Below are 27,399 nucleotides of genomic sequence, written 5' to 3'. Positions count from 1 at the left end.
TCAGCCACCCCAGGTACCTGAGGTAGACACTCTTGGTGCTCCCCTTTGTGTACTGCGTGTACAGTCTTGTTGTAGTTAAGTCTTGATTGTTGTTGGTATCACTGGGAGGAACTGACCTCTAGACCTATTGGATGTGAGTATCAGCTGTGTCTACACCAGGATACCTTCTGTATTGGAGACAGTCTTATAGGATCAGACTTGCAAAATTACAAAAGCCTCTGAACTCAGCTTGGATGGGGCAGAGTCTCAGGGCTGAGCTGTCAGTCTTGGCTTCCTGTCAGTCCTGCGTGTGCCTCAGACCTCTGCCTTCCACGGATCCCCTGAGTTTATGCCTGACAGTCCAGATTCCCCTTGTAAGAGTGTGGAAGCCCCAGGGGCTTGCCTGGAATTGGGTTTCAGTGCTCAGTGCAGTTGGAGCTGGGGATTCAGTGCAGTTAGGAGCCTCTGACTCCTTCCGCTATGAAGAGGCCACAGCAACCTTTGCCATCAGACCTCTCTGCAAGATCTCCTTCACGTGCTGTGACTCCTGGCTCTCCGGAGTCTCCCAGTCTGGTCAGACCTCTCTGCACACATTCACTCACGTCTGCCAGACTCTGAGTCTATGGGTGCCTTTCTCTACAGTCTATATCCACCTGTATGTACCTGAGTCCACAGGGTTTCGGCCTGGGCTGGGCTTCAGTGCAGTTGAAACTGGGGTTGAATGCAGCCAGGGGCTTCCTTTCCCCTCCCACCAGCTGGGCAGTCAGCCGCTCTTCCTCTCTGCTCTAGCATCTCCCTACCTCAGTGCTTTGCAGCTCCAGATCTAATCCGTGAACCTCTCTCCTTCTTTCTAGTTGTGAATTTCCTGCTCAGCCAGCTTTCCTGTGGTTTTGGATGATGTCATTGCTGTCTTTTAGTTGTTATTTTGAAATTGTTGTGGAAGGCGGCAGTTTAGGCGCTTACCTAGGCCGCCATCTTGGTTCTCTCTCATTTTCTTCTTTAAAGGGGAAAATTTCTCTACTCCATTGGGATAGTCTAGGAAACCTTGTGTTTTAGGCCCGTGGTTGACAAACTGCGGCTTGTGAAGCACATGCAACTCTTTGGCCTATTGAGTGTGGCTCTTCAACAAAATTCCACAGCCTGGGTGAGTCTATTTTGAAGAAGTGGTATTAAAAGAAGTTTAAGTTTAAAAATTTTAGCTCTCAGAAGAAATTTAATCATTGTATAGTTGATATTTGGCTCTGTTGACTAATGAGTTTGCTGACCATTGTTTTAGGCCCTGCTTTTTTTTTTTTTTTTAATCCTTGCTTGAGGTTGTTTTATTTCATTGATTCTCGAGAGAGTAAGAAAGGAGAGAGAGAGAGAGAGAGAGAGAGAGAGAGAGAGAGAGAGAGAGAGAGAGAGATTGAGAATAGCTGAGGTTCATAATATATTTTCTACATATAAGGAATTGAAGGAGGAATGAACCAGACATAAGAGGATTCATATTAATAAAAAATAACATATAGTTTTAGAAGTCAAGACACACATTATTCTCAAAGAGACAGTGGATTCTTCTAGCATTCTGGTATGCGATGTTTTGTTACAGGTGCTGGGGACATGGACCCACAAATGAACCCAGCCTGTGCTGAGTTGAAGAGGAGAGTTGGTAAAGGGAAAAGAAATGGATGAGAGTAAAAAACAAAATACATCTTGACACCTTAATGGCCTCAATTCACGTGGATACCTTCATCTTATATATAATCCCTACTCAGAACAAGGAAGAGGATTTGGAAAAAACAGAGATTTTTCTAGGAAGTGACTATAAGAAGTCTCAATTTAAGCACAAAAAGTTTTCTTGAGACTCCAATAAATGGAATAGATAGATATAGGTGATAGATACATAGATACAGATACAGATATGAATATAGTGATAGACATAGAGATAGGTCTCTCTATATATAAAAGGCTAAGTGACTGACCATTCCTGACTGACCGGCCAGTACAGATGATATCTACTGGCAATTTAAAAATAAGTGTTGACTCACGCACTTCTATTATAAATGATGAATAGCAATATTAAATATTTTGTATTTTAATTTTATAATACTATATTATATATACTATTTTGACATGTAATTTTTGCAGTAATGTAATTACCTCATGAATCTCTCTTCTAATTAATTTCTTTTCAATGTACCCGAATCCATGCACTGGGCCACAGTAGATATAGATGTAGAGATATATTGTTGTTTTCTGAAAGAATTCAACATTGGCAAATTTTATTATGCTGCTTCTATAATCCTTCTATGACCAATTGCAGATATCTCTGGGTAGAGAAGATGTGTCAGGTATCAGAATAAGTCCCAGTATCAAATTTAAGTCTCCTGTGAATTTGAACTACATATACCCATTTATCTCATGGGAGAAGGTAAGATGCCTTGTCCTTCCACCAAGAACTATGGTACTTTGTCCATCTCCTCACACAGGTTTTACTGTGCAATGTTAGGGACATCTGGACAAAACATATTCATGTCTCAGATGAATGGCTTTCCTCTCCAGGTCTGGGCTCTGGTCCTCATATTTTCATGGTGGGTCCAGAAGATGAAGGAATAAGATGTGCACAGGCAAGAGATGGTTCCCCCAGCCTGAGGTACAATGGAAAGATGTGATGGGAGAGAAGATACCTTCTTTCTCTGAGGACAGGACCCAAGACGATGATGGGTTGTTTCAAACTGAGGCATCCCTCGTTGTGAGAGACAGCTCAAAGTGAGAGGTGTCCTGCACCACAAAGAATCCCTTCATCAGACAAGAGCAGGTGGAAACAATTTCTATCCCAGGTCAGCACTGCCATTTTGGGGACAGGACAGGAGTAAGGAGGAGATGTTTGGAAACCGGGTGGAATAGGCTTGCTCAGTGTATGTTTTGGGTCAGGCTTTGGGGTCCCTGTATCAGAGCCCTTATTCCCTAGGACCTCTCCTTGGAAAGTAGCATTCACTGTGAGTTGGATTGTCATCGGTGCTGTTGTATTTTTGACCTGGAAAGAGCAACAGGAAAGGAAGAGAGTACAGGAAGCCAAGGAGGGAAAAGTAAAAAGAAGCCAAATCAAAGGTAAAACTGAAGGAGACTTGGGGACAGCAGTAAATTTATGAGATTGTTAGCATGGCTGTGTACATGGATGGCATCTGTTGGGACACAGAGACAGGCGTAGAACTTAGTTAGAGCCCCATAACCTTCAAGAAGACATGGAGCCCAGGACCGTCATGAGAAAAATATGATATTAGAGTCCAATGGGGAGAGGAAACTTACTAGTGTAATCAGGGAGTCAAGAATAAATATCCACAGTAATTCTCAATTAAGGCAAATTTCTTGATCTAGGTAGATGGAAATAGCATTTAGGATCTGGGCTCAGTAACAGTCTAGAAAGTAAACCTTGGACTATTTTTCTGTAAAATCTGATTTGTTATTTTCTTGCCTTTATAGAATCTTTCAAGAAAGAGCTTAGTAAGTTCTTTTTTCTTTTTTCTTTTCTAGTCATTACTTTATTCTGTACACTTAGCATCTCACAGACTGTTATTGCTTTTCAGACAGAAGGAGAGTTATATAATCAAGGTGAGTTAGACTGATGTTGTTGGATCAACCATCTCATCTGCCCCTCTGTTTTCACCTCCTCCTATCGACCTTGTAGGGGAAGAGGAGTACCCCACCCAAAAAGGAATAAAAGATCACCCAATACCAGGCAGATGAGATAGGTAGCGGATTGTTAATCACATACTCACATCCTGGGGGAGGGCACCACACACCATGCAGGACACATGGAGGTTGCACTTTGGAGCAGAGTCAACCAGCAGGGCTGTGGGAGGTAGGATCGTAATAACAGTAGGATGAGGTACTCCTGTTGTCTGTAGAAGTATGTGATCGACATGTTTGAATACTTTTTCCAGCTGACAGGGAGGTGAACCCCACTATTGGGCTGAGGACAGATAAGGTCAGCTGCTTTGACTGGTAGTGGAGTTATCTGGGTGGAGCTTTTCCTTCTGGGGAGAGAGCATATCTAGTGAGAACAGGGGCACTCACAGTTGGGCATTTGGATTCCTGTGAGGCTCAAAGATGTCAAGACAGCAATGGAATTTCAGGATTTACAACACAGTTTCTCAATTATAACCAACCCTCTTCTTCTCCCAAAAGAACCAGACCCTCATATTTTATCACAGATGTGTTGGTGGGTGTGGAAAGTATGAAGAGATAGCACAGGAAATATAAAATAAGACAAACATCCCATAATTTTCATTGAGATGAACACAGAAATATAGCACTACCATAAACCTTCAGATTTCGTGTGGTTACAGCAATTTCAGTCTGAAGCACATGCCCTTTGAATGGGAATATCTAACTTCTTTGTTTTATTTCAGACTGGAGGAAAGCTGGGTTGTATGCTGGTGAGTAACTGATGTTGTCTTGGGGCTTCAGGTGCCCCAGGATTTCATGAGCATTTCCAGGGCATGTTTAGAAAGGTGCCATCTTCTGGAGATTTTATGTTGAAACTGAGGGTCAGAAAAACAGCGGCTAAGTGAATAAGCATCCTACTAGTTCAGAGGACACATTCTTGCCATATATTTTTTAAATAATATGTATTTATTATTAAAATGTATACAGGCATTTTCTTACCTCTTTTTAAAAAAAATATATTTTATTGATTTTGTACAGAGAGGAATGGAGAGAGATAGAGAGTTAGAAACATCGATGAGAGAGAGTCATCAATCAGCTGCCTCTTGCACACCCCCTACTGGGGATATGCCCACAACCAAGGTACATGCCCTTGACTGGAATTGAACCCGGGACCCTTCAGTCCCCAAGCCGACGCTCTGTCCATTGAGCCAAACCGGTTTTTTTCTTCTCTTTAGACTGGAGAAAGGAACATTTCAAAGCAGGTGAGTGGTCCTATCCTTTTGTCCTACATAATCTCTTTTATACAAACCATAAAATCTCGTATTTATATAAACAGCCAATAACACCTCCTGGGGTAGTATTTTATGGCTTTCACTTTAGTCTCAATTTTGTGCTGAAACATTAACAGATTTTATACTATGCTGATATCATTCATTCAGCCTAAATCTATACAACTATTTATTCAGTGTCAAATAAATACAGCAGGGCTAGTCTCTGACTCCATGGGAAAGTGCACATACAAATTGTGATGAATGTTATGAAGGAAAAAGCAATTGCTATGAAGGGAAGAAATGGCAATTAAAGACACTGCCATGAAAAAATGATGTCCAATCTGACCAGTGACAGGGTAGATTTATTCATGTGAATAACATTGAAAGCGTAGTTGAGCTGGAAGGAAGTCTGCTATGTAACCATGCTGAGACAGAGCACAGCTTGTTGCCACTCAGTGCAAGTGCACAATGGCCCTGGCCTCAGAGTCTTTCCAGAGTTAGAGTGGATTGTCAATGTCAGACAGAGCAAAGCATGTTGCTTTACTCTGCATATCCCCGCATCCACACCCATTTTCTAGTTATCACAATCCTCCAAACACATAATATCCCACATACATTCCTAAAAAAACTTTAATTATTGAACGTGTTGGGTTTGACAAGAAGCAGGTTGCTTACTACTAGTGCTACGGCTACTCTTACTATCCAGTATTAGTGCTGCTAGAACTCCTGGAAGCTAAAGTTTACCAAGTGTTCATCAAGGGCAAGGCAGTATTAAACCCTACACATTATCTCATCTCTTGCTCACCATAGTCCTATGCTGAAGGATCAGAATTATAATATGTTCGTTGTCATGAGAGCAAAGTGATGCTGAGAGAAGCAAAGCAGTTTCGCCAACTTCCAAGCTCCTAAGGATGGAGTGGTTGTCACAATTGGGGGCTTTCTGACTAAAGAGCCTGGGATTTCAATTGTTAGAAATATAATAAGTGCAGGTGAGAAGGATACCTGAGTTATTACATAAGCAAACAGAAAAGGAAGCCAAAGAAGCTTCAGGTACAGTGTGACTGAAATATGGCAGGACTTAATTATTAAGAGCAAACAGCCAGCATCTGAAGGGAATTGGATAGATTCCATCCTGCAGTACCTATTCCTGGGCTTTCAGATGAGACAGCCCTCTTCTCTAAACAGCGTCTGCCTGTGGGTCCTGTCAGGTCCTGTCAGCCCTGACCTTCTATAATCTACACACCATGCATCACCAATGAATAGATATGGATAGAACATAATGGTTTACCTGCTCTTCCATTGCTCTCCCTTTTCTTTTCCAACATGTCCCCTTTCCTGTATTTGGATCTTTCCCAAACCAGCCAGTCTTGATTGTGGAATGACTTTTTTTTTTTTTTTTTTCATACCTGCAGTGGCTGTTACTGTGGATCCAGACACAGCTCATACCAAACCCATCTCTTATCTGAGAGTAGAACACATGTTTCTTCAATAGAAAATGTTTCTCAGAACAATGACGGCCCCACACAGCAGGAGCAAGAGGACACCTTCAGTGTTCTGGGCCAGCATTGCTTTACCACAGGGAGACATTGCTGGGAGGCAGAAGTAAATGTGGGAGCAGAAGGTGGACCTGGAACCTGATGGGCACTGGGTGTCTGCTCAGATACAGTGAAGAGAGAGGGGTGGTTTGTAGAAAGTTCAGAAAAGAGTTTCTGAGTGGTGGCATACAAGGAAGGGGAAGTCAAGGTTCTCACTTCCTAGTCAGAGTCTCTGTCGCTGAGGCAACACCCCCACAGGATAGGAGTGTTCCTGGACTGGGAGGCTGGGGACATGGTTGATGGATCTTACTTCTATTCCTTCACTAGAATCAAATTCTGTGGGGTCCTCCGTCCTTATTTTAGCCTTCAGGGTCCTGGTACATCTGTGGCCATCTGCTTAGGTTTAGATCACATTGAAAATTGTCCTGATTCTTCTCCAAAGAGCTCTGCGACTCACTCAAGGAGTTCTAATATGGGTGTCCCCCAAGAAGCTAACTCTGTTACCTCAGTAAGAAATGAAGTGTCAGTCCTTAGGTATCTCTGAGCTGCCTCCACTCAGGCTTTTGTGGGTGAGAAAGCTGTTGCTGTTTGGAGAGTAGCTCATTTCCAGTAGATTAACATTTTAGCCCCTTTCAAAGAGGAGGCAGAAAGAGGAATTGGGCCGACTGGAAAATGGTTGGAGAATTTCCTCCAATGTTACCTTTGGGGCAATGTAGTCTCTTTATGAGCAGCAACCATTTGTCACAGAAAACTGCCAACAAATGCATGGTATCTCTTCTGTTCCATCTCTCAGTGTGTGTTGAAATAAATACTAGAAAATGGAGTACTATGAAGTTAGAAAAAAGAAAGTAATCTTACCATTTGCAACAGTATGGACAGACCTAGAGAGCATTATGCTAAGCAAAATAAGCCAGTCAGAAAAAGATAAATATCACATGATCTCACCCATATGTGGAATCTAATAAAGAACATAAACTGATGAACAAAAAGAGACCCAGAGACATAGAAACATCAAACAGACTGTCAAACCTCAGTTGGAATGCAGGGGAGGTTGGAGAGGGAAAGAGATCAACCAATGAACACATATGTGTATATTCATAGTCTCTAGACACAGACAGTGGTTGGGGAAGGCTTAGTGGGGAGAGAGTTGGGAGAGGGCAATGGGGGGAAAAAAGGACATCTTGACCACTCCCTTGTTTTGCTTTGTGTGATCTGACTATAAAATTCAGCTTACAGGCAGGGTCACTGTGATCCAGGAGCTCAGGCCTGGCCCCAACTATACCCTCTTGTCTGTTTTCTTTAATCCTTCACCACCCCTCCTCAGGTTCACCACTGGCCATGCTGGACGCAGTTCACTAAGTGGCAAAGCCAGTATTTGAACCAAGAAGAATATTCCCATGTATGAGAACCCTACACATGGGGTCAAAACAAAACAGAAGAAAAATGAGATTGGAACTATGAAATAGAGCAGGAAAGATAATGGGTTCAGTTTAGGATATTTTTCTTTCCTTCTAAATGTAGGATATTCAGCATGAGGTTCTCAAATGAGTTTTTAGTGTCTCTTCTACTGGAACTAAATGCATACTTTGTTCTACAACAGGATTCTTCCATCTTTCACTTCTCCACTCATTTTAATGAGCTTTTGTCCTTTAAGCTTAGAGATTGGGCAGTTTAGGTTGGAGGTGGGCAATGAAAGAAATAATTGAAAGAACTAAATGAAAGAACATCAGTGAGGATTGATGTCCTTTAGAATCAGTTGTAGAAATGTCAGGGATGACATCACCCACAGCATCCTCATCTCTAGTGTGGGCAAAAATCAGGCAGTGAAGGGTCGCCAAGTAGCCTATGGTTTCTGGCAAAGTAATGAGCTTGAATTCAGTCTGACTCCATCAATTTAATTCTTTATTGATAAACTACTCTGGAAAACCCATTATGAGTAGAATTTATAAAGGAATGATAAGACATTGCAAAGACAAAGAAGCTTCAATAGAATAAAAAAAATATGGGGCAGAAATTATAACTTATTAAGCATTTTATCTCCAGGGCCTACCAGAGTTCACTCTACAAATAAGGACTCAATAAATATCCTACTTACAAATCTATTCATGCATCCCACAAATGCTTATTGATCAACCACTTGATGGTACTTTTTCTAGTTGTGAGGACATATAAAAAAGAAAAATATTTCTGCTGTAATGGAACTTATAGTTTACTGACTAATAATGAAAAAGTCCTTCAGGGAGGTTAACAAATTTAGTTTCTCTGTTTCCTCCAGTCCTCTCCTTGAAACTAAGATTTATTCAATCTCTACATCTATTCTGAGAGTTGTCATGCTTTATGTGACTATAACCATCTATGCATCAAGATCCTTGAATGACTCACCAATTGCTGCATTTCGCCCAAGCCCTCAATCATTCTCCTTTCCTATGGATTTTTTAATTAGAACTGGAAGTGAGATTGTAAATTAATCCCTGATTTGGAGAGCTAATGGAAAAATATGTTCTTTAGCTAGTAAAAATTTTGACTGATAAAAAAAACAAACATTTTCATGTAATTGTCTTAAGGAATGTATGTATTTATATATAGAATATGCACAAGGACACAAGACTAACAAGCAAAGAGCTAGTTTGATTAGGAAGAAAGGCTACAGTAAAAAAATAAAAACAAAAAATAAAGAAGACAGTTAACCTCAAGATACTAAATTAAAAATTTCAGTTACATTAAATCAAAATAGAGTAATGTCAAAAATATTTTAAGGCAAAGTTAATCTATTTATTACTAAATTTGTTTACTACTAAATGTACCACTAAATTTATATTAAAAATTTAAAAGGCATGGAGGGCATATTAATGTATCAAAATGTGTAAGTAATTTGTAAAGCTCCATGGGACATACAACACTAAAAGTGAACTCCAATGTAAACCGTGGGCTCTAGTTGAAGATAATGCATTAATATTCATTCTAATATAACAAATGTACTACACCAATGCAATATATTAATAATAAAGGAAGCTATGGGGGGAGAGAGGAGGAGTATGGAAATACTCTGGATTTTCAATTGTGCTGTGAACCTCAAACAGTTCTAAAAAAGAACAAAGTACTGTTATATGCTACAACATGGATAAACTTTGTAAACATTATACTGAGTATAAAAAGCCAGACACAAAAATATCCATATGTTTCATGGTTCCATTTATATAAAATATTGAGAAGAGGTGAATACATCAGGACCAAGTAGCTTAACAGTGGCCTGGGACTGGGGAGAGGGAAAAATGTGTAGTGCCTGCTTATTGGGTATGGAGTTTCTTTTGGAATATTGAAAATATTCTGGAACTAGATAATGATGATGGTTGCATGATATTATGAAAATATACATACCACTGAATTGTGTACTTTAAAATGGTCAAAATGATAAACTTTATGGTATGTGTATTTTACATCAATTAAAAAATTTTAAAAGCAAATAAAATAAATGTGTCCATAACTGTGGAAGAATTAACGTAGTTTCAAACACAAAGTTATGAGTTTAAACAGAAAAGGAATGTCATGACTGGAAAGAACCTCCAGAATGCTGTAGATCACATGTGTCAAACACAAGGCCCGCGGGCCAAATCCGTCCCGCCAGGCCTTGCAATGTGGCCCGCACCGCGCTGTCATCACTGCACTCCGCTGCGTTTCCATCACAATGACAGTTTATGACTGTTCAGTAAACCATTCGGCCCATGATTTAGGCTGGATTTTAGATTTTGGCCCCTTCTCTGATTGAGTTCGACACCCCTACTGTAGATGAATGACCTTCACAGAACAGCAAAATTATGATTGCCAACCTGGGAAGCAGCAGTGCTGTTTGCAGATATTCCCCATTCTCACCTCAGAAGATGTTAAGACTTTTCCAAGACATTCTTTTTTTCATGTTATTTCTTATTCCTCATGTAACCTCTCTTCTTTAATTTATTATGACTTTAAAATATTCTTACTGTTACATTTATTGCTTACATCTATCCTATCTAGTAAAATGATAATATGCAAATTGACCATCACTCCAATACACAAGATGGCTGCCCCCATGTGGTCAAAGAAGGCCACCCCCATGTGGACACAAGATAGCCTCTACAAGATGGCCAGCAGGGGAGGGCAGGTAAGTGTGACCGAGCTGGCAGAGAAGGGCAGCTAGGGGTGGGCAGGCCTTCAGGGGAGGACAATTGGGGGGGGGGGGGGAACCAGGCCTGCAGAGGAGAGCAGTTGGCGGGGACTAGGCCTGTAGGGGAGGGATGTTGGGCTCAATCAGGCCAGCAGGGGAGTTGGGGGGGGAACCATGCCTGCAGGGGAGGGCAGTTGGGCGTAATCAGGTCAGCATTAGTACTATAGGGGAGGGCAGTTGGGTGTGATCAGGCCAGCAGGGGAGGGCAGTTGGGAGACCAGGCTTCCAGGGGAAGGCAGTTAGGGGCAACTGGGCCAGTAGGGGAGAAGTTAGGTGTCGATCAGGCTGCCAGAGGAGTGGTTAGGGGGTGATCAGACTAGCAGGCAGAAGCAGTTAGGGGCAATCAGGCAGGCAGGCAAGTGGTTGGGAGCCAGCAGTCCCAGACTGGAGATGGTGCATTTTGTGCACCAAGCCTCTAGTTTATTTTATAATTATTGATTTTTAAACTGTGTTTTATTTTTCTCTAAAAGAAAAATTGACATTTTACATAATTAAATTTTCTTGTGGACTAGAATTTCTGAAAATTATCTCCACTCCACATTTTCTATTAACTTTCTGAGGAAGTGTGAGATTGCACACTCGAATGATTGTCTAGAAGGGGTCCTCAAACTTTTTAAAGTGGGGGCCAGATCACGGTCCCTCAGAGAGCTGGAGGGCCAGACTATATGAACTACTAATTCCTACTGTAACACCTCGGCTGCACTCACTGCCCAAAAAACCTGGCGGGCCGGATCAGACTCCTCTGCGGGCCGCATGTGGCCCGCGGTCCGTAGTTTGAAGACCCCTGGTCTAGATTATGTCTTAGTGATAATTTTTTTTCTCTGTATATTCAGCTATATTTTCTTTTACTCTCTTTCAACTGTGTTTATAATTTTCTCAGCCCTACTTGGATAATTAATTGTCACCTTGTTAAAGAAACCAATCAAATACTGGGCCATATCTTGCATGTCCTTCTCTAGGCTAAATTGCATTCCCCACTGGATTTTCTAAGGGTCTTTGGTCATCCAATATCAGATAGATTTCAGTAGGCAAGTATCAGAGGACTTTGGATGGTTATGTCTCTGAAGGGATCAGTCACCAAGTCAGATTTGAAGCCAGAGATTACAGCATTTTAGATCTGATACCTAATGACCTCATAAGTCCCAATTGTTGGTGAAAAATAAAAACAAAAACAAGCTGGTGCTTGGAATCTAATTTTGGTTTTCAGAGTCCAAGGAAACAGTGTCAGGGGAACCTACATTAGGGGCCAAAGAATGGAGAGGAGGCATAGAGTTTCAGAGAATAAAATGGGGAAGGTGACTATAGGGCGCTTGGTCATGTTATAAAGAAAGAGGTGAGAGTCTGACCCCTCCTGGGCATCATCTCCAGGGAAAGGAGGTGTGAGAAAAGGGCATAGCCCAGGACTCATGTCCATAGCACCCACTGCCTCAACTCGTTCTCAGGTGACACAGCGATGACTCCCTCCACATTGTCCTTGGCAACAGCTAGGACCAATCCTGTCCTATCCCCAGTGTTTGCCTCCCAGTACAACTTCTCTGACATGAACACCTCCTGGCCCGGAGCACGGAGTACACTGTCAGGTCTCTGAGGGACGTCTGGTTGCATGACTGTCCATGGGTCCCACACTCCCTTCCCTCTGAAGGGGTCAGTTATGGGTGAGCTGTATTTTATCCAGTGTCTCATTCACTGTAGAGGAAGAAATTCCAATTTTACAGTAAGCAATATTATGGAAGTATTAAAAATATTAATTTTGTGAAATTAACATCCAAACAGGCAAGCAAATGTTACCGTGAATAAGAAATTTAAAGTAGAGGAACTTTCTAGGGCACTTAGAACAGCCTCTCAACACATGAGAAGTCTTTCATCACCAATAAGCAAGTCACCACATTGTGAAAGCTCAGTGAGATGTTCCTGCCCATGGATCTGTGTCTCAGCTCACAGCCTGGAAAGCCAGCTGGCCTTGCCACCATTTTTCTTCCTCTCCCCTAACAACAGCACTTGGGAATGTCCATAGCCACAGATGATTGTCTTTACATCCTTCTGCTTCTATATCACTGTGAATTCTGACCTCACTCAGCACCAATCCTGGTGCATGAACGTTAAGTCATGGACCCGCGTGTTTCATCAGTTACTGACTGTTCGGTGAATGACTGCCATAGGCGCCTCCTGAAGAGAGAAGGTTCCCCCGGCGGAGTGTGCCCACAGCCTGTTTGCCTCTCGTACCTTTACCAAAGCTCTTCATCTGGATCAGGCCGACAACCACCACAGCAGGCAGTCCCAGGAGAAGCAGTATCTTCCATGAAAAAGTCATCCTGCAGTCTAAAATTAAACCAAAAATCTCATCTATCTATCTATATAAAACCCTAATATACAAACGGACAGAACAGCAGAACAACTGAACAATTGAACAACTGGTCACTGTGACGTATGCTGACCAGCAGGGGTGAGTGCAGATCATGGCAGGCATCAGCAGCAAGCAGCAGAGCACAGAATATGGTGGGAGTCTGCCATGGCAGGATGGTGGAGCAGGTGAGTGGGGGCACCAGACCAAGTCAGGGTGCTGGTGGCTGTCATCGGGGCGACTTCGGTGGTTTCTGAAACTTCTTTGCTCTTGCATGCCAGTCTGCTGGGCGCTTGCATCTGCTGCTGGCGCCAGCCCCACTTGCACTCACTGACAGTGCCAGAGCCATCAGTGGGTGCGAGCAGAGGCTGCCAGCCCCATTGTCCCTGAGGACTTCTGCACCCCCCCTGCTCCTGAGGGGAAATCAGGGCAGCAGTAGCTGCTTGCACCTGCTGATGGCGCACAGTGATTGGGGCAGACACCAGCAGCGAGTGTGAGCGAGCGAGGCTGGTGCTGTCAGTGAGTGGGAGCGATAGTGGAGGGAGTGGGCTGCCAGCAGATAGGGGACTGGGTACTGGGGCAGGAGGGACCAGGCAGGGGCGTGGAGGATGGGGTGAGACTGGCCCCTATGTTCACTGAAACCTTGAGGCCCACAGTTCCTTTCAAAATGCACGAATTCATGCACTAGGTCCCTAGTTAAATCATAAAACTGGGCAAATGTCAAGAACATCCACTGTATCTGACAGCCCCCTGAGCTGGAGAGGAGGTGGGACTGGGCCTCGGGGAAGAAGCTGGCTGATCCTCCCCGCCCGGCAGAAGCTGAGGAGAGTGAAGTGTAGGCTGCTTTATTGTTTGCTCCTCACAGACAGACAGACAGACACACACTCACACAGTAACACATTCACAAACACTCACTCCCAAACACATATTTACACACACAATAACACTACACACTCACACACACATACTCATGGTCACACACACTCACACAGTCACACACATACACACATCTCATACACACACATACACACGTATTCATACACACTCACACACTCACATAGTGTATACACACACACACACACACGTACACATTCACATTCACCCCCAAACACATAGTCACACACACAATAACACACACACACACACATACTTACAGTCACACACACTCACACACATACACTCATCTCACACACACACATACTCACACAAACATACACACTCACCGATACAAACATACACACTCACACACACACATACTCACACAAACATACACATACAAACACTCACACACACCCACATACACAAGCACACAGTCACACACACATTTCTCCCCTGTCTTTTCCGGCTACATCGCCACGCTCCGTGGACAGTGAGGGGGAAGTGACGGGGGCGGACACAGTGGCCAGCCCACAGCCAGGCAGGGTGTTAGGAAAATTAGTTTCTAATCCAGAGGAAAACCCACCGCGAGCAAACAAAGGTCTGGCTGGGCCTCACACTTCTTCCCTCGGAGCGAGGACCTGGAATACCCACCGGAGGGAAGGAAGGTGGCCGTCCTCTCCTCGCCCAGGACCGGGTTGCTGACGGAGCAGCTCACGTTGGCAGCAGAGCTGCTTATGACCCGAAGGAAGGCCTCCACCTGGAACAGCCCATCGCCGCCCTGGGCCAGCGCCTCTGAGGATGAGGGCACGGGCTTCCCTTCCGAGTCCGTCCACCGCACCCGGGGCTGCGGGAACCAGCCTTCCGAGGAGCACACCAGCCGCATCTCCCCGTCCACAGGTCCCTCCAGGGTGATCCGTGGGGAAGAGCCCAGACCTGGGAGGAGGATCCGGACACAAACCTCAGTCTCTGCAAGTGGCAATGCCAGCAGGGAGAGCACCCAGAGGACCCAGATGGAGAGGAGAGGGCAAAGCTTGGGGGCCAGGAGGTGTGTGTGTGTGTTACATTCCACTGAGGGGTGAGATTGGCTGAAGTGGTTTGCTTCCGTTTTATTTTGCTGGCTTATTTATTTTTGTATTTCTGAAATTATCCTAGACCTGTGAAAGGATACAATAAATTTCTAATCCAATCTCTTTTATTCTCTGCCTGAGAACAAAATTATTTTGACAGGGGAGTAAACCACATGTCCAGGATGTGAGTCAATAAGCAAGAGAATATAGTTTCCAAGATCGAAGTCCCCCAAAAGGTGTACACACACCTTAAAGAGTTATAAAGGCAGTGTGTATTAAAACACAATTCATTTTCAAAATTGAGCTATCGCCTGTTCAAGTATGTACACATTGGGGGCGGGGCACCTGTCTGTATGTCCAATGGCAGAAATTGGTGGAGTCCATTCACCTTCTCCACACGTGCTCCTGTGGATATTCCCTAAACGTGTTCACTAATTTAGACACAAAATCAATGGGAGAACCACGTACAGTACCTGGGATGTTGGCCGATGTCTTCAATAACATTTGCTAGCCTTGGAAAATCCATTTTCATTCACTCTATTTGTGGCAAATTATGAGGCAGACAACAATTTTGTCTCTCCTCCTCCAGCCTGCCAATTCTGTCAATATTTACTATTTTTGTCTGTATGTGGATCTAGTTTAATCTTCGAATCATTACACTTCTTAGTAACAACACATTGCACAGAATTTTAATAACATTCTGTGAACTAGCGAGTCCTGTGTGAAATTATGGCAAAGAATTCTCACATTTTACTAAATAAATGGTCACTTTATGGAGAGCCTAAGAAGGGTACAAATTCTGTAGCCAAAGAACTAAATCTGGTCCATTTGCGTGTGTGGACATTACGGATCTATGGCAGTTACTGACCTCAGAGGGCTCAGTATTAATTTGAGGAGTGAGTGGACATTAAGAAAATTTCGGATGCCGGGGAAATTTCCCAGAACCGCATGTTAAAGCAGTAAGAACCAAACACCTATCTAGAACCCTTACCTACTATCTTCACATCCAAGGTGTTCTCCTGGTAGACACCGTCTTTTTCAAAAAGGCACCGGTACTGCCCATCGTCTGAAGTCCTGGCATCATGTATCTGCAGGGTCAGCCTCCCCTCGCTGATGGCGTGAGTCACCAGCACTGTCCTCCCTCTATATTCTGCCATCTGCTCTGCAGACACATGGTCCCCATCCACATACACATGAACAGCAGGGTAACGGTGAGCTCGGACCCACCTCACCTCCATGCTCTGTGCATTAGCCTCGGGGGACAGGCAACAGGTTAACTGTATGTCTTCTCCCACTCTGACAAGAAGGGGCTGGGAAGGTCCAATCACTTTTAAGGAAGCTATGAAATACAACAGAAAAAAAACAACAACACACACAATGAAAGACTCCAATGGAGCAAAAATAATTGTCATCGGCAAGAACATCTCAAGTGGCGTTTAGGACCCACCAGCACCCCAGGGGAGCTCAAAGCTCAAGGTCACCCTTTGGAGAGGAGGGCATTTGGTGTGATCAGGATAGAGGTCGTCCTGCTCCAGGCCGAACCATCCCATCATGAGTGTCAGTCTGAAAACATTCACTAAGGAAACCCTCACCTGCCCCTAACTATAACTGTATTCAGGTTACAGCCCAATAAGATAATTTTACAATTAAAACTTCTAGAATACAATAATACTTTATCCTTTCAAATCTGCATGACCTTAACATCTCTTAACGTGGTGGTTCTCAACCTTCCTAATGCCCCGACCCTTTAATACAGTTCCTCATGTTGTGGTGACCCCAACCATAAAACTATTTTCAATGCTACTTCATAACTGTAATTTTGCAGGGCAGGCAGCGCGCTTGGTGAAAGTTAGTTTCAGGTGGACCATAGTAATGAAATGTGAAGAAACCTTCTCTTGGTTCACTTTCATTAAACTTTCTACGTCAGATCCAGCCATCACATTTCAGTTGCCCAAGGTGCACATGTGTGGGGCTCTAAACACACACCAAGTTCAATGTCCCCAGATGATTTTGAGAAAAATAAGATCAAGAATTGGGGAAGATGGCAAAATACAGAATGCAACAGGAAGATGAAGCTACACATGGAGTCTGATCTTGGAGAATGGAGGTTCCCGGATGACTCTCCTGGATCTGAGCTGTTGCACCTCCAGCTCCGGCCGTGGCCATGCCAGCTTAGTTCTATTCTAAATTGAGAGGCATCCTCTCCTATCAAATGGTCAGAAAGCTTCCACATATGTTATGATCATTTACATTAAAAACACAGGTATAGATTTGCATATCGTCTGAATGGGCAACAAATATCAACAACCAAAAGCAAAAATATCCTCATTACGTAATTATTCAAAATCTGCCAGGTATTTCTCTAGCAAGAAAACTCACTGTCAACACAATTCTAATTTTCAGATTATTTCCTTCTATTCTGGCTAAAATTAGACCCCCCAGTTACTTCCAGCTGTTTTGTTTGGTTGATCCTTCAATTTTACCTAAAACAGTATGTATCTGTTGAAATATAAACTATGTATGCATTCCATGTATATCTGTTAAAGGCTAAAAACAAATATAAGAGTCAAAAAAGTAAACAAATAATTGCTAGAATTAGTGGGGGGAGCACAAGTGTAAGGTATAAAAATGCTGACTCACTACACTGTACACCGGAAACTAATATAACCAGGATAAGATTGTATACCAACTGTGCTTTCAGTTTTTTACATGAAACTCCTGTTCCTCTAGAATCCAAGGGAAATGAGTTTAAGTCCCTCGGAGTCCTGCAGGCCTGTCAGGAACCGATCTCCACCAGGGAAAGAGCTTGTGGGCTGCTCCACACAACCTTCCCCTACAGCTGTGTGCACAGCCCCTCCCTTCCCTTCGAATCTGTGCTCACACTTCCTGTTTTGTTTTCGTTTTGAGAATTGGACACATGCTCCTGAAATGCCTTTGGAATATTCACTGAAAAATTAAACCTTCCTGGAGTGTGAAGCCCACCGACTTACACACTCATCCCTGAAACCTGACCATCTCATGGTCACAACACACAATCCTCCTCCAGTCAGCGTGTCCATTTTCCGGGCTATCTCACTCCCTGAGGTGCTCAGTCATATTATACTGTACTATTTATGTTTTGTCTCATTTTATTCCTCGCCTGAGGATATTTTTCCATTGATTTTCAGAGCATGAAAAGGAGGGAAGAGCAAAAGGGAGAGAGAGAAACAGCGATGTGAGAGATCAACTGGTTGCCTCCTACACAGGCCCTAACCCCGGGTGGGTAGCAAATCTGCAACCGAGTTATGTGCCCTTGACCAGGCATCGAACCTCAGCCCTTCGGTCCTCAGGCTGACGCTCTAACCACTGAGAACACCAGCCAGGGCTATGCTACATACACTATCATATCATAGCAACACTCCTATAGGCTGACACATTAGAGGTTAAATTCAACATGTTCATTTTAAAGTTGAGGAAAATAGCAGCCAACGCTTTACTTAAATCACATGTAAATTACTAAGAACTTGCACCGGTAAGTCAGACATAGGTTAGAAAGCAAACATCACAATTTCTTCATGGTTTTTAGCAAACCACATACACCTCTAAGATTATTTCCCAACTGTAAAATGAGGATAATTCTATTAACCTTTATAATTAACGTAAGGACAAACTCCTGTAAAGCACTTAGCATAGTGCCCAGCATATAATTAATATTTTGAAGAACTAGTCACTCTTTTTATAAACCAACAACATTATTAGCCAGAGAGGGAGCTGGGGTTCCTGTCTCAGGACTTCTAGAGAGAGCTCGGTCTGCCAGCCGCCCTTTGTCTCCAGCCCTAATTCCTGAGGATAACAGGTCCTGCATCTCCCTGGGCACCAGAGGGCCTGGCCTCCTCCAGCACCCACCAGGGAGCTGGGGGAGCTGGAGGAGGTGGGGGAGCTGGGGAAGCTGGGGGGCTGGGGAAGCTGGAGGAGCTGGGGGGCTGGGGGAGCTGGAGGAGGTGGGGGAGCTGGGGGGCTGGGGAAGCTGGGGGAGCTGGGGGGGGGCGCTTGGGGAGCTGGGCTCTTTTCTGGTTTCAGGGCCAGCACAAAGCAGGAACCACACAGCCTCAGGCAGTGCTCTGTGCTGGGACCCAGTGAGCATGCCCAATGGCCCTATAGCTCAGAGGCTGACACTTCACCTGACCCCTCCTGAGGACAGAGACCTGTGCCAGCCCAACACCGGTTTGGCTTCTGACCTGCAGGGACCAGTGGTCTGGGGAAGGCTCCATCTGATCCTGAGCACATGTTGCCCCAACAGAAAGGGGAGGCGCACAGGTGTGCAGCTCTCCTCAGATTGTGGAGTTACCTTTGAGCTTCCTGAGGCCCTTTCCTTTATCTCTATGGCCCACTGGGGTCCAAAGTGTCACCCTAAACTCTGGGGAATACTGGGGAGTGTTTGCCACCCTGATGTTCCTAGAAACTCCTGCCTGGGCATAGAAGTGTGCTTACACTCACCTGATGTGCACACACTCCCCCCCCCACCCCCCCCCCCCCCCCCCCACACACACACACTCCGGTAGCAGGTGACGGAGAGCAGGGTGTGGATGGAAGGGGAAGTGAATTCACATGCATTTGGGCAGGTGCAGGCTGTGGCCATGGGCTGGGAGAAGAGGTCACAAAAAGGAGGAAGGCCAAAACAAGGTAAAGGAGAAAGCGAAATACATTCAAATATCAATTGGCTATTTTTTAAAACACTTGTCTTAGGCACAGTAAAATACCTGCTGTCCAACTATTAAGTGAGAAAGAAAAACACAAAACAGACAAAAATGGAGAATTATCGGCCCAGGCAGCCCAGGGCCCCAGGCTGCACCTGGAAAAGCAGCTCCCGTGGTGATGAGGTGAGGAGTGCAGGGCAAGGGGCAGGTGCAGGCTGTGGCATGGGGGAGCCAGGGGCAGAGGGCCCCCTGGGATCACGTGGTGTCTGGGGCCTGCTAGGCTGGGCCCAGGGCGCCCACTCCCTCCGCCTCTGTCTAGTCCACACCCATGGGCGTGCGGCTACTTACCCAGCTCAGTTTGGAGTTTCTCTGGAAAAAAGAACAAGAAGATGTTAAGTAAGCAATTTGTCCTAAGGAAAAGGAGTTAAGATATCTCACAAAAATAAAAGCAAGTCCTACATTTTATTGGAAATCCAGATTCATTAAAAAAAGAAGTTAACTGTAGAAAAATATTGATTTTTCCACCTCTTGGTTCAGCTGCTTTTCCTTTTCTCTGAACAACAAAAATGCTCTGAAGTTCTACCACCTCATAATACAAATCCTTTTATAAATGCATGGAAAGTATAAAGTATATGGACCTAGATAATTATCACCTACAGTTCCAAACTGAGAGATAAAACATAGTGTGTCTCATTTTAATATTAACACATAGCATTCACTTCAATTTCTTCCTATATTCATTTATAATAAGAACAATGATGTCCTTATATCCTTATATCTAAATATATATGGCATCCCAAAACCCAAAAATCTTTACAGGACTGGAGATGCCTATTTATAGATATATAATAGATATCATCTTTACCATTAGACAGTCCATAATAAAGAACTTTTTCCATCATTAAAACTTTTTTGAAATATTACTTTTCATTGATGCTGTAATGTAATTTCACTGGGCTGTTGTTTTTACTGCTATTTACCAGTGAGGCTATAATTAGGATGCCATGGTGTAAATAATTGTCTCTACCTCTGATTACCTGCATATGACAAGTTCCTAGAAGTAGCCAGCACAATATCACATAAGAAAACATTTCAGCTGAAAGAATATAATCTTTTCCCTTTACAATGTCATGCATACTTGTGAGTAAGAAAATTTTGAACTTGGAAATAATTGCAACACCATTAGCAATAGCTATTCAATCAAATTATAGCGTATATATCCTAGTCATAAATGTTTTATAGCTTTCAATGCAAATTATTAACTGTTAGACAGTTTTCTTGATTAAAGAAGCATCCGGGACCTCTCCCGCCAATCTGAGCATCGTGGTCCTGGGGGCGGAGGCTGACCCGGGACGGAGAGGACTGCGCCCTTCTCCTCGGCGAGGACGGGGTTGTGGACGGAGCAGGACACAGTGCCCGCGGAGGCGATCCTGACCACGAGCGTGGCTTCCACGCGGAACAAGCCATCTTCGTCGGGGATGTGATGCTCAGAGAGAGTCAGCAGCGCCTCCCCGCTGGAGTCTTCCCAGTGAACCCGGGGCTCCGGGAACCAGCCCTCCGCAGTGCACACGAGCTGGACCTCACCGTCCGCGGGTCCCGCCATGCGGATGTGCGGGGCGGACCCCAGACCTGTGGGGAGGGGACACAGCCTGCATTCAGTCCCACGTCATAGAGACTGAGATCCCCGCGACACTGGGAGGAGAGAGTAGAGACGTCTAGGGGTTTGGGGAGCAAAACCATTCCCAAGTCCTCTGTCCATCCCAGGGGCAGTTCCCACCCGCTGCCCCCCAGGCAGGATGGGTGCATTTTTGCAGATAAGCAATGCTTTTCTTAGGGTCTGGACAGGAGAGTAAGAGGAAAAGACACATGACATTCGGCTTATGTCTCTAGTACTGTAAACAGAGATGTGTATAACTTATTCATGAACTTGCCCTAGCCACATCCTCCCCCTTTTTTCATCTTAATATTACTGTGTTCAAGGTGATTCAATATGGATGAGAGAATCCATGTGTTTCTGAGATGTGGAGTGTGGGGACGGGGGAGAGGGGGCTGGGGAGGGGGGTTGGAGGTTCATACCAAGGCCTCTCTGTCAAGGACACTTGAAAGTAAGACTATAGCACTATGTCCTTTACAATGGTATCACTCTGTCCGACATGTCGGATGGAAACTTGACTCCAATTTAAACAGACGATTTAATAAAAAGTCTGAAATCCCCGCCCTGGGATCTCCCGCATTGCTCTGTGGGTGGCTGTGGTTTGGGACGCTCTGAGGCAGCTGGGTGTGTAAAATTCCCACATCCACGTAAATATCCCATTCACTGGGAACATGTTTCTGTGAAATCCTAGTTTTACACCATGTTGACATTCTTTCTCTCTTCAATACAACTCCCAAAGCTGGACAAAGGGACTGTATTTTTCCTGCATGGTACCTGTCCCTGTCACTCGCCAGGTGACCCAGACCCACTCCTCCAGCGAGAACCTAGGAGAACGTGTGGCGTATTTGCAAATGCCCTGCCTGTGAGACACCTTAGTGCAGTGCACCCTCTGCATCTCAGGAACGCACGTTCTTGCATCCATCTGGAAGCACCTCGAACATAGGAATGTTTAAGAAAAAGAAGGGGGAGTGTCAGGAAGCAGCCAGTACTGCTTCGTCCAAAGAACTGTCTTGCTGACGAGGTAAATGGATTTGCCTGATGTGTTCTCAGCATGCGGAGGAGTTATTCCTGACTGCAAACCACCTGGCAGTTTAATTTGCAGGTATTTTCTCCCTAAAGACAGATCCTTTGTTGGCGAGCCCCTTCTTCCACACCCCTTCCTGCTTTCCTTTACAGAAGCACCAGGCAGACAGGACCTGCCATTCACAGGGAGCGCAGGGAACACAGTACCGGATAATCTCCACAAAGGCAGGAGGGTCTTAACCTTCACTAACCTTCTAACTGAGGCATTGCCCAAAGAAAGGTGTTCACATCTCAGCCCCTGCATATTGGTGGTGGGTAGAGACCAACCAGTTCCGCTGAGATAGGGATGCTAAGCAGTCAGCTGGACTCACTCCCTCAGGGGTGAACTTGCCCTTGCACATCAGCCTGAGTGGCACAAACCATCCTCAGCAAAACTGCGAATGACCACGTGCCAGGGATTTAAGATAACTGTCAAGAAGAGTCAGAAGCAGGCCAGTCCAATTTGGGGATCTGGCCCATGCGGGCCTGTTCCGGAGACCTCAGGCCCACCTGCCCTCAGATGGATCAGGGTGGAGGACTGGGCACTGGAAGTGCCTCGAAGATGAAAGGGAGCTTTTTAACTGGCCATGAACTTCTCATAAATCAACAGACTCCTCCCTCTGAGACCCCGGGTCTTCCCCCAGATTTCACCTGCCACTCGGAGCAGCAGGCTGGTCTCTCCACAGTAGTGCCCCTCTTGGAAACGGCACCAGTATTGCCCGTCGTCGGAGGGTCGGATGTTGTACATCTTCAGAGCCACGCTTCCCTGGGCCAGGCCGTCCTCCACCCACTCCACTCGGCCGCGGTACTCCTCCGTCTGCATCTCGCTCACCTCAGCTCCGCCCTGGTGTGCAAGCAGCACATGCGCGCTGGGCTCCGAGCGGTACCACCTCACCTCCATGTGCGCCGCGCTCCTCTGGGGGAAGAGCTGACAGGTGAGGAGGGCATCTTCCCCGACCCTGGCCAGGATGCCGTGAGCGGGACCAATCACTCTGAAGTGCTCTACAAAAGAGTGCAGACGAGGGAATGCCAACGAGAAGCTAACTCGCTTGCTTTGGGAGACCCTGCCACCCAAATGGAGGCCCTGGAGGAGGCGGGCTTCGGTTTCAGTGTTTGGAGAGGCCAAGCCTGGCGATGTGCATGCGTGGCTGTGACAGGGACGATTCTGTGCACTGAAAATAACACACAGCGCACAAATGTGAGTCAGCGCCAAATCTGTTGCCAGCTGTGTGGTTTGGGGGCAAATCCATTATTTTCAGTGAGATTTGAGATTTGGAATCTCAATTTCTACACCTTTAAAATCCTGCCTTCATCTCTGAAGTGTTTTCATTCCCAAGTAAGTTAACATGTCACTCCATTTTTAATTGGGAACTGTATTACTGAATTATTTTATATTTTAATAGAGGCCCAGTGCATGAAATTCGTGCATGGGGGAGGGTGTGTCCCTCACCCCAGCCTGCACCCTCTCCAATCTGGGACATCCTTCTCACAATCCAGGACTGCTGGCTTCCATCTGCTCACCTACCTGCCTGCCTGATTGCCCCTCACTACTCCCTTGCCAGTCTGATTGATGCCTAACTATTCTCCTGTTGGCCCGATTGCCCCAAACTGCTCTTCTCTGCTGACCTGGTTGCCCCAAACTGCCCCCCCTCCCTGGATGCCTGGTAACCCCCAACTGTCCTCCCCTGCAGGCCTGGTCACCCCCAACTGCCCTCCCCTGCAGGCCTGGTCACCCCCAACTGTCCTCCCCTGCAGGCCTGGTCCCACCCAACTGCTCTCCCCTGCAGGCTTTGGACCCCCCAACTGTGTTCTCCTGCAGGCCTGGTTCCACACAACTGCCCTTCCTTGCTGTCCATACTGGGGCAGCCATCTTTGACCACATGGGGATGACCATCTTGTGTGTTGGAGTGATGGTCAATTTGCATATTATCTCTTTACTATATAGGATAGTGATTTATAGTTCATGATTTCACTTTATATTATAAGTGACTGACACTGTAGTCACTTTTTATAAAATTTAGGTAATACATTAATTCAATAGATTTTTCAACTTTTCAGAATTGTTCCTGTCCTGGGTCAAACACTGAGGTTTTGGTTGTTGCTGTTGCTGTTGTTGTTGTTGTTATTGGTGGTGTTCAGAGTTGTTCCTGTCCTGGGTCAAACACTGAGGTTTTGGTTGTTGCTGTTGCTGTTGTTGGTGGTGGTGAGGGTGGTGGTGGTGGTGTGTGTGTGTGTGTGTGTGTTTTCTGGAGCAGGCAGGACTCCTGTCCCTGGGCTGTTGTAGAGGCAGTTTGCACAAGGACATTTGTGGTGGGTTAAGGGCAGTGATTGTCTAGAGTTTGAACCTTCCAATCAAACGCTGAGTCACATTTGACTCCTTCGTTGTTATCTGCAGAGTGAAGAGGTTAATCGTTCTGTGTGTTAGTGGGTGTGCTTAATCACCTCCCCTGCCACATGTGCTGTCAGACTTCGTGCAGCTCCCACCCCCTTAGCGGGAGCCTGGCCTCACTTTATGGCTGCGGGTCATGTAGAGGCTCTCTCTGGGAGCTGCAGGAGCCATGGCTCACCTGTGTGCCTGTTGATGGAGCCCACTGGAGCCAGAGCGCATCCCACCTGGTGGCTGCTTCCCAACTGGTGGTGAGGGACCTGCCCTACCCAGAGCGCAGGGCGGCTCACCCCACAAGTCCCCGCAGCCCGGGGCAGCCCCGCCTTCTGACGCCCTGGCCGGTGCTTCTCCCACTCTGTCCGCTGCCTTTCTCCAGGGCTCAGACATTACCCACTGACACTGCATTTCCATAATCCTTTTCCAAAGCAATATTTTGACAACAAAATCCAGCTACTGAGCTTTCCAAGCCGTTTACTGGAAGTCTCTCCTTCTAGTTGTTTATTTCCAGGTGTTTTCATGCTACTTGGTTTTTGCAACAAAGCGTTTTTCTAGCCTGACTGACTGGCTCTCCATGGAGGGCGAGGAGGCCTACCTGACTGCTTCATGGTGAGCAGCACGAAGAGGAAGGAGGCGGCCGCGCCGGACAGGCTGTACCCAGGGAAGTCCACCATCCTCCCTGGGGAAGAGAGGAGAGAGCGGGCAGCCCTGAGTGAGGATGCCTCACCGACCCACACCAAACTGGGCCCTAGGCTTCCTGGTTCTTAGGATTCCCTGGTTCTCGGGGTTCCCTGGTTCTCGGGGTTCCCTGATTCCCAGGGTTCCCTGGTTCCCAGGGTTCCCGGTTCTCGGGGTTCCCAGTTCTCAGGGTTCCCTGGTTCCCAGGGTTCCCTAGTTCTTGGGGTTCCTGGTTCCTGGGATTCCCTGGTTCCCAGGGTTCCTGGTTCACTGGTTCTTGGCATTCCCTGATTCCCGGTGTTCCCTGATTCCCAGGGTTCCCAGTTCTTGGGGTTCCCTCGTTCCCGGGGTTCCTGGTTCCTGGGGTTCCCTGGATCTTGGGGTTCTCTGGTTCTCAGGGGTTCCCTGGTTCCCGGGGTTCCCGGTTCTCAGGGTTCCCGGTTCTCGGGGTTCCCTGGCTCTCGGGGTTCCCTGGTTCTCGGGGGTTCCTGGTTCTCAGGGTTCCTGGTTCCTGGGGTTCCCTGGTTCTCAGGGTTCCCTGGTTCCTGGGGTTCCTGGTTCCCAGGGTTCCTGGTTCCTGGGGTTCCTGGTTCCCAGGGTTCCTGGTTCCCAGGGTTCCCTAGTTCTTGGGGTTCCCTGGTTCCCAGGGTTCCCCGTTCTCAGGGTTCCATGATTCTCAGGGGTTCCCTGGTTCTCAGGGTTCCTGGTTCCTGGGGTTCCCTGGTTCCCGGGGTTCCTGGTTCCCAGGGTTCCCTAGTTCTCAGGGTTCCTGGTTCCCACGGTTCCCTAGTTCCCGGGGTTCCTGGTTCCCGGGGTTCCCTGGTTCCCGGGGTTCCCTGGTTCCCGGGGTTCCCTGGTTCTCGGGGTTCCCTGGTTCCTGGGGTTCCTGGTTCCCAGGGTTCCCTGGTTCCCAGGGTTCCTGGTTCTTGGGGTTCCTGGTTCCCGGGTTCCCGGTTCCCAAGGTTAGGTTCCGTGGTCCCTTGAGGAGCCACCATCACCGCCTGGGGAGCAAACAGGGATCCGGCCTCCCTTCTCTGTTGGTGCCCCTCCTGCCGCTCCCAGGGTGCTGTCCTCCGAGCTACGCTCAGCCTGGAGGCGGTTCCTAATGGGAAGGAACCGCTTTCCGGGTTAACAGAAGGTCACGTTTACTCCCCTGCTTTCCCCGCCTCCTACGGAGGCTTCCTCCCTGCGCCCGCGGAGGGAGGAGTCCGAAAACGGTGCTCCCTCAGCGATGCCCCCTCGGCGACGCCCCCTCGGCGACGCCCCCTCAGAGATGCCCCCTCAGAGATGCCCCTCGGCGATGCCCCCTCAGAGATGCCCCCTCGGCGATGCCCAGGGACCTGTCGGTGTGAAGGCACCACAGTGACCAAGGGGAGGAGCCCGGGCAGAGGCTGGTCAGCCAGGCCCGGGCGGCACGGAGCAGCTTGGGTTTGAGGACTGCGGCCGGGAGGATGGACGGGACACGGAGCCAGCTCTACGGGGTCAGCGTGCTCCGAAGGAAGCCGCTCCCGCAGTAGAGCAGCCGCCGCCGGGCTGGGCGGGCAGAGCTGAGGTCCGAGCGCAGGCCGTCAGCAGCCCCTGAGCAGGGCACCCCCATCCCCGGAGGAGGGAGGCCTCCTGGGCCCCCAGATGGGCAGAGACCTGCTCCCAAGGCCCCTCCCGGCCCGGCTGCCCGGACTGACCAGGAAGGACCCACCCTTGCTAGGAACCAGCTGTGGGTCAGGGTCCCCTTAGGTCCCTTAAGTTAACTTGGGGGGCAGGGAGGAACAGCTGCGCCTCAGAAAGAGCTGTCAAACCCAGAACCTGGGAGGAACTTCTGGAAGCATCTGCCCTTCCCGGTGCAGGGAGAGCTGGGCGTGGTGGGTCCTCCTGGGGACGCTCTGCAATGGCCCAGCGCTGGGTCCCGGTGGGAGGGGCACCCCGTGGGGAGGGGCACCCATGGGAAGGGGCACCCGTGGGGGTAGCTGGGGCTGCCGACCACCCACAGAACAAAGGGCGCCCACAGCCCCACTTTTGTCCAGGAAA

General features: G+C 46.8%; 1 protein-coding gene and 1 long non-coding RNA gene across 4 annotated transcripts; one reads left to right on the top strand and one right to left on the bottom strand.

Annotated features, from left to right (window-relative positions):
• Positions 1–2,370: 2,370 nt before the first annotated feature.
• LOC118705690 lies at positions 2,371–21,954 on the top strand. Of its 2 annotated transcripts, XR_006739986.1 has the most exons (8): positions 2,371–2,389; positions 2,521–2,798; positions 2,914–3,069; positions 4,371–4,397; positions 4,863–4,889; positions 6,311–6,728; positions 14,679–14,681; positions 21,943–21,954. It is a non-coding gene; the product is annotated as an uncharacterized LOC118705690 (long non-coding RNA). The 2 variants fall into 2 exon arrangements; XR_004983762.2 differs by lacking the exons at positions 2,371–2,389; positions 2,521–2,798; positions 2,914–3,069; positions 14,679–14,681; positions 21,943–21,954 and adding an exon at positions 3,545–3,570 and having other exon boundaries at positions 6,311–7,372.
• Positions 12,193–25,454, bottom strand: BTNL2 (butyrophilin like 2). 2 transcript variants are annotated; one of them, XM_045572806.1, is made up of 8 exons: positions 25,292–25,454; positions 22,965–23,315; positions 20,945–21,226; positions 19,946–19,966; positions 15,913–16,260; positions 14,506–14,787; positions 12,858–12,953; positions 12,193–12,320 (listed from the first exon to the last, which is right to left on the bottom strand). In XM_045572806.1, exons 1-8 carry the CDS (start codon positions 25,368–25,370, stop codon positions 12,280–12,282), a joined length of 1,500 nt encoding a protein of 499 aa, XP_045428762.1. In that variant the 5' UTR covers positions 25,371–25,454; the 3' UTR covers positions 12,193–12,279. The 2 variants fall into 2 exon arrangements, with proteins under 2 accessions (XP_045428762.1, XP_045428761.1); XM_045572805.1 differs by lacking the exon at positions 12,193–12,320 and having other exon boundaries at positions 12,359–12,953.
• Positions 25,455–27,399: the final 1,945 nt, after the last annotated feature.

This window comes from Pipistrellus kuhlii, unplaced genomic scaffold (assembly GCF_014108245.1).
Source record: "Pipistrellus kuhlii isolate mPipKuh1 unplaced genomic scaffold, mPipKuh1.p scaffold_m20_p_5, whole genome shotgun sequence".
In the NCBI taxonomy this organism is placed as follows: domain Eukaryota; kingdom Metazoa; phylum Chordata; class Mammalia; order Chiroptera; family Vespertilionidae; genus Pipistrellus; species Pipistrellus kuhlii.
The sequence above is the reverse complement of the archived record's forward strand: the minus strand, read 5'-3'. Positions and strand labels throughout refer to the sequence as shown.

Bases quoted from the DNA above. Each gene is read 5' to 3' on its own strand.
- BTNL2 (XM_045572805.1), bottom strand. From the start codon at position 25,370: ATGGTGGACTTCCCTGGGTACAGCCTGTCCGGCGCGGCCGCCTCCTTC. The intron at 19,967-20,944 runs GTCAGCCTCCGC...TCTTTTTTCCAG, and splicing joins CGCAGTCCTCTCCGTCCCGG to AGAAACTCCAAACTGAGCTG. The intron at 12,954-14,505 runs GTGGGTATTCCA...GTTTAATTTTAG, and splicing joins GGCCACCTTCCTTCCCTCCG to ACTGCAGGATGACTTTTTCA.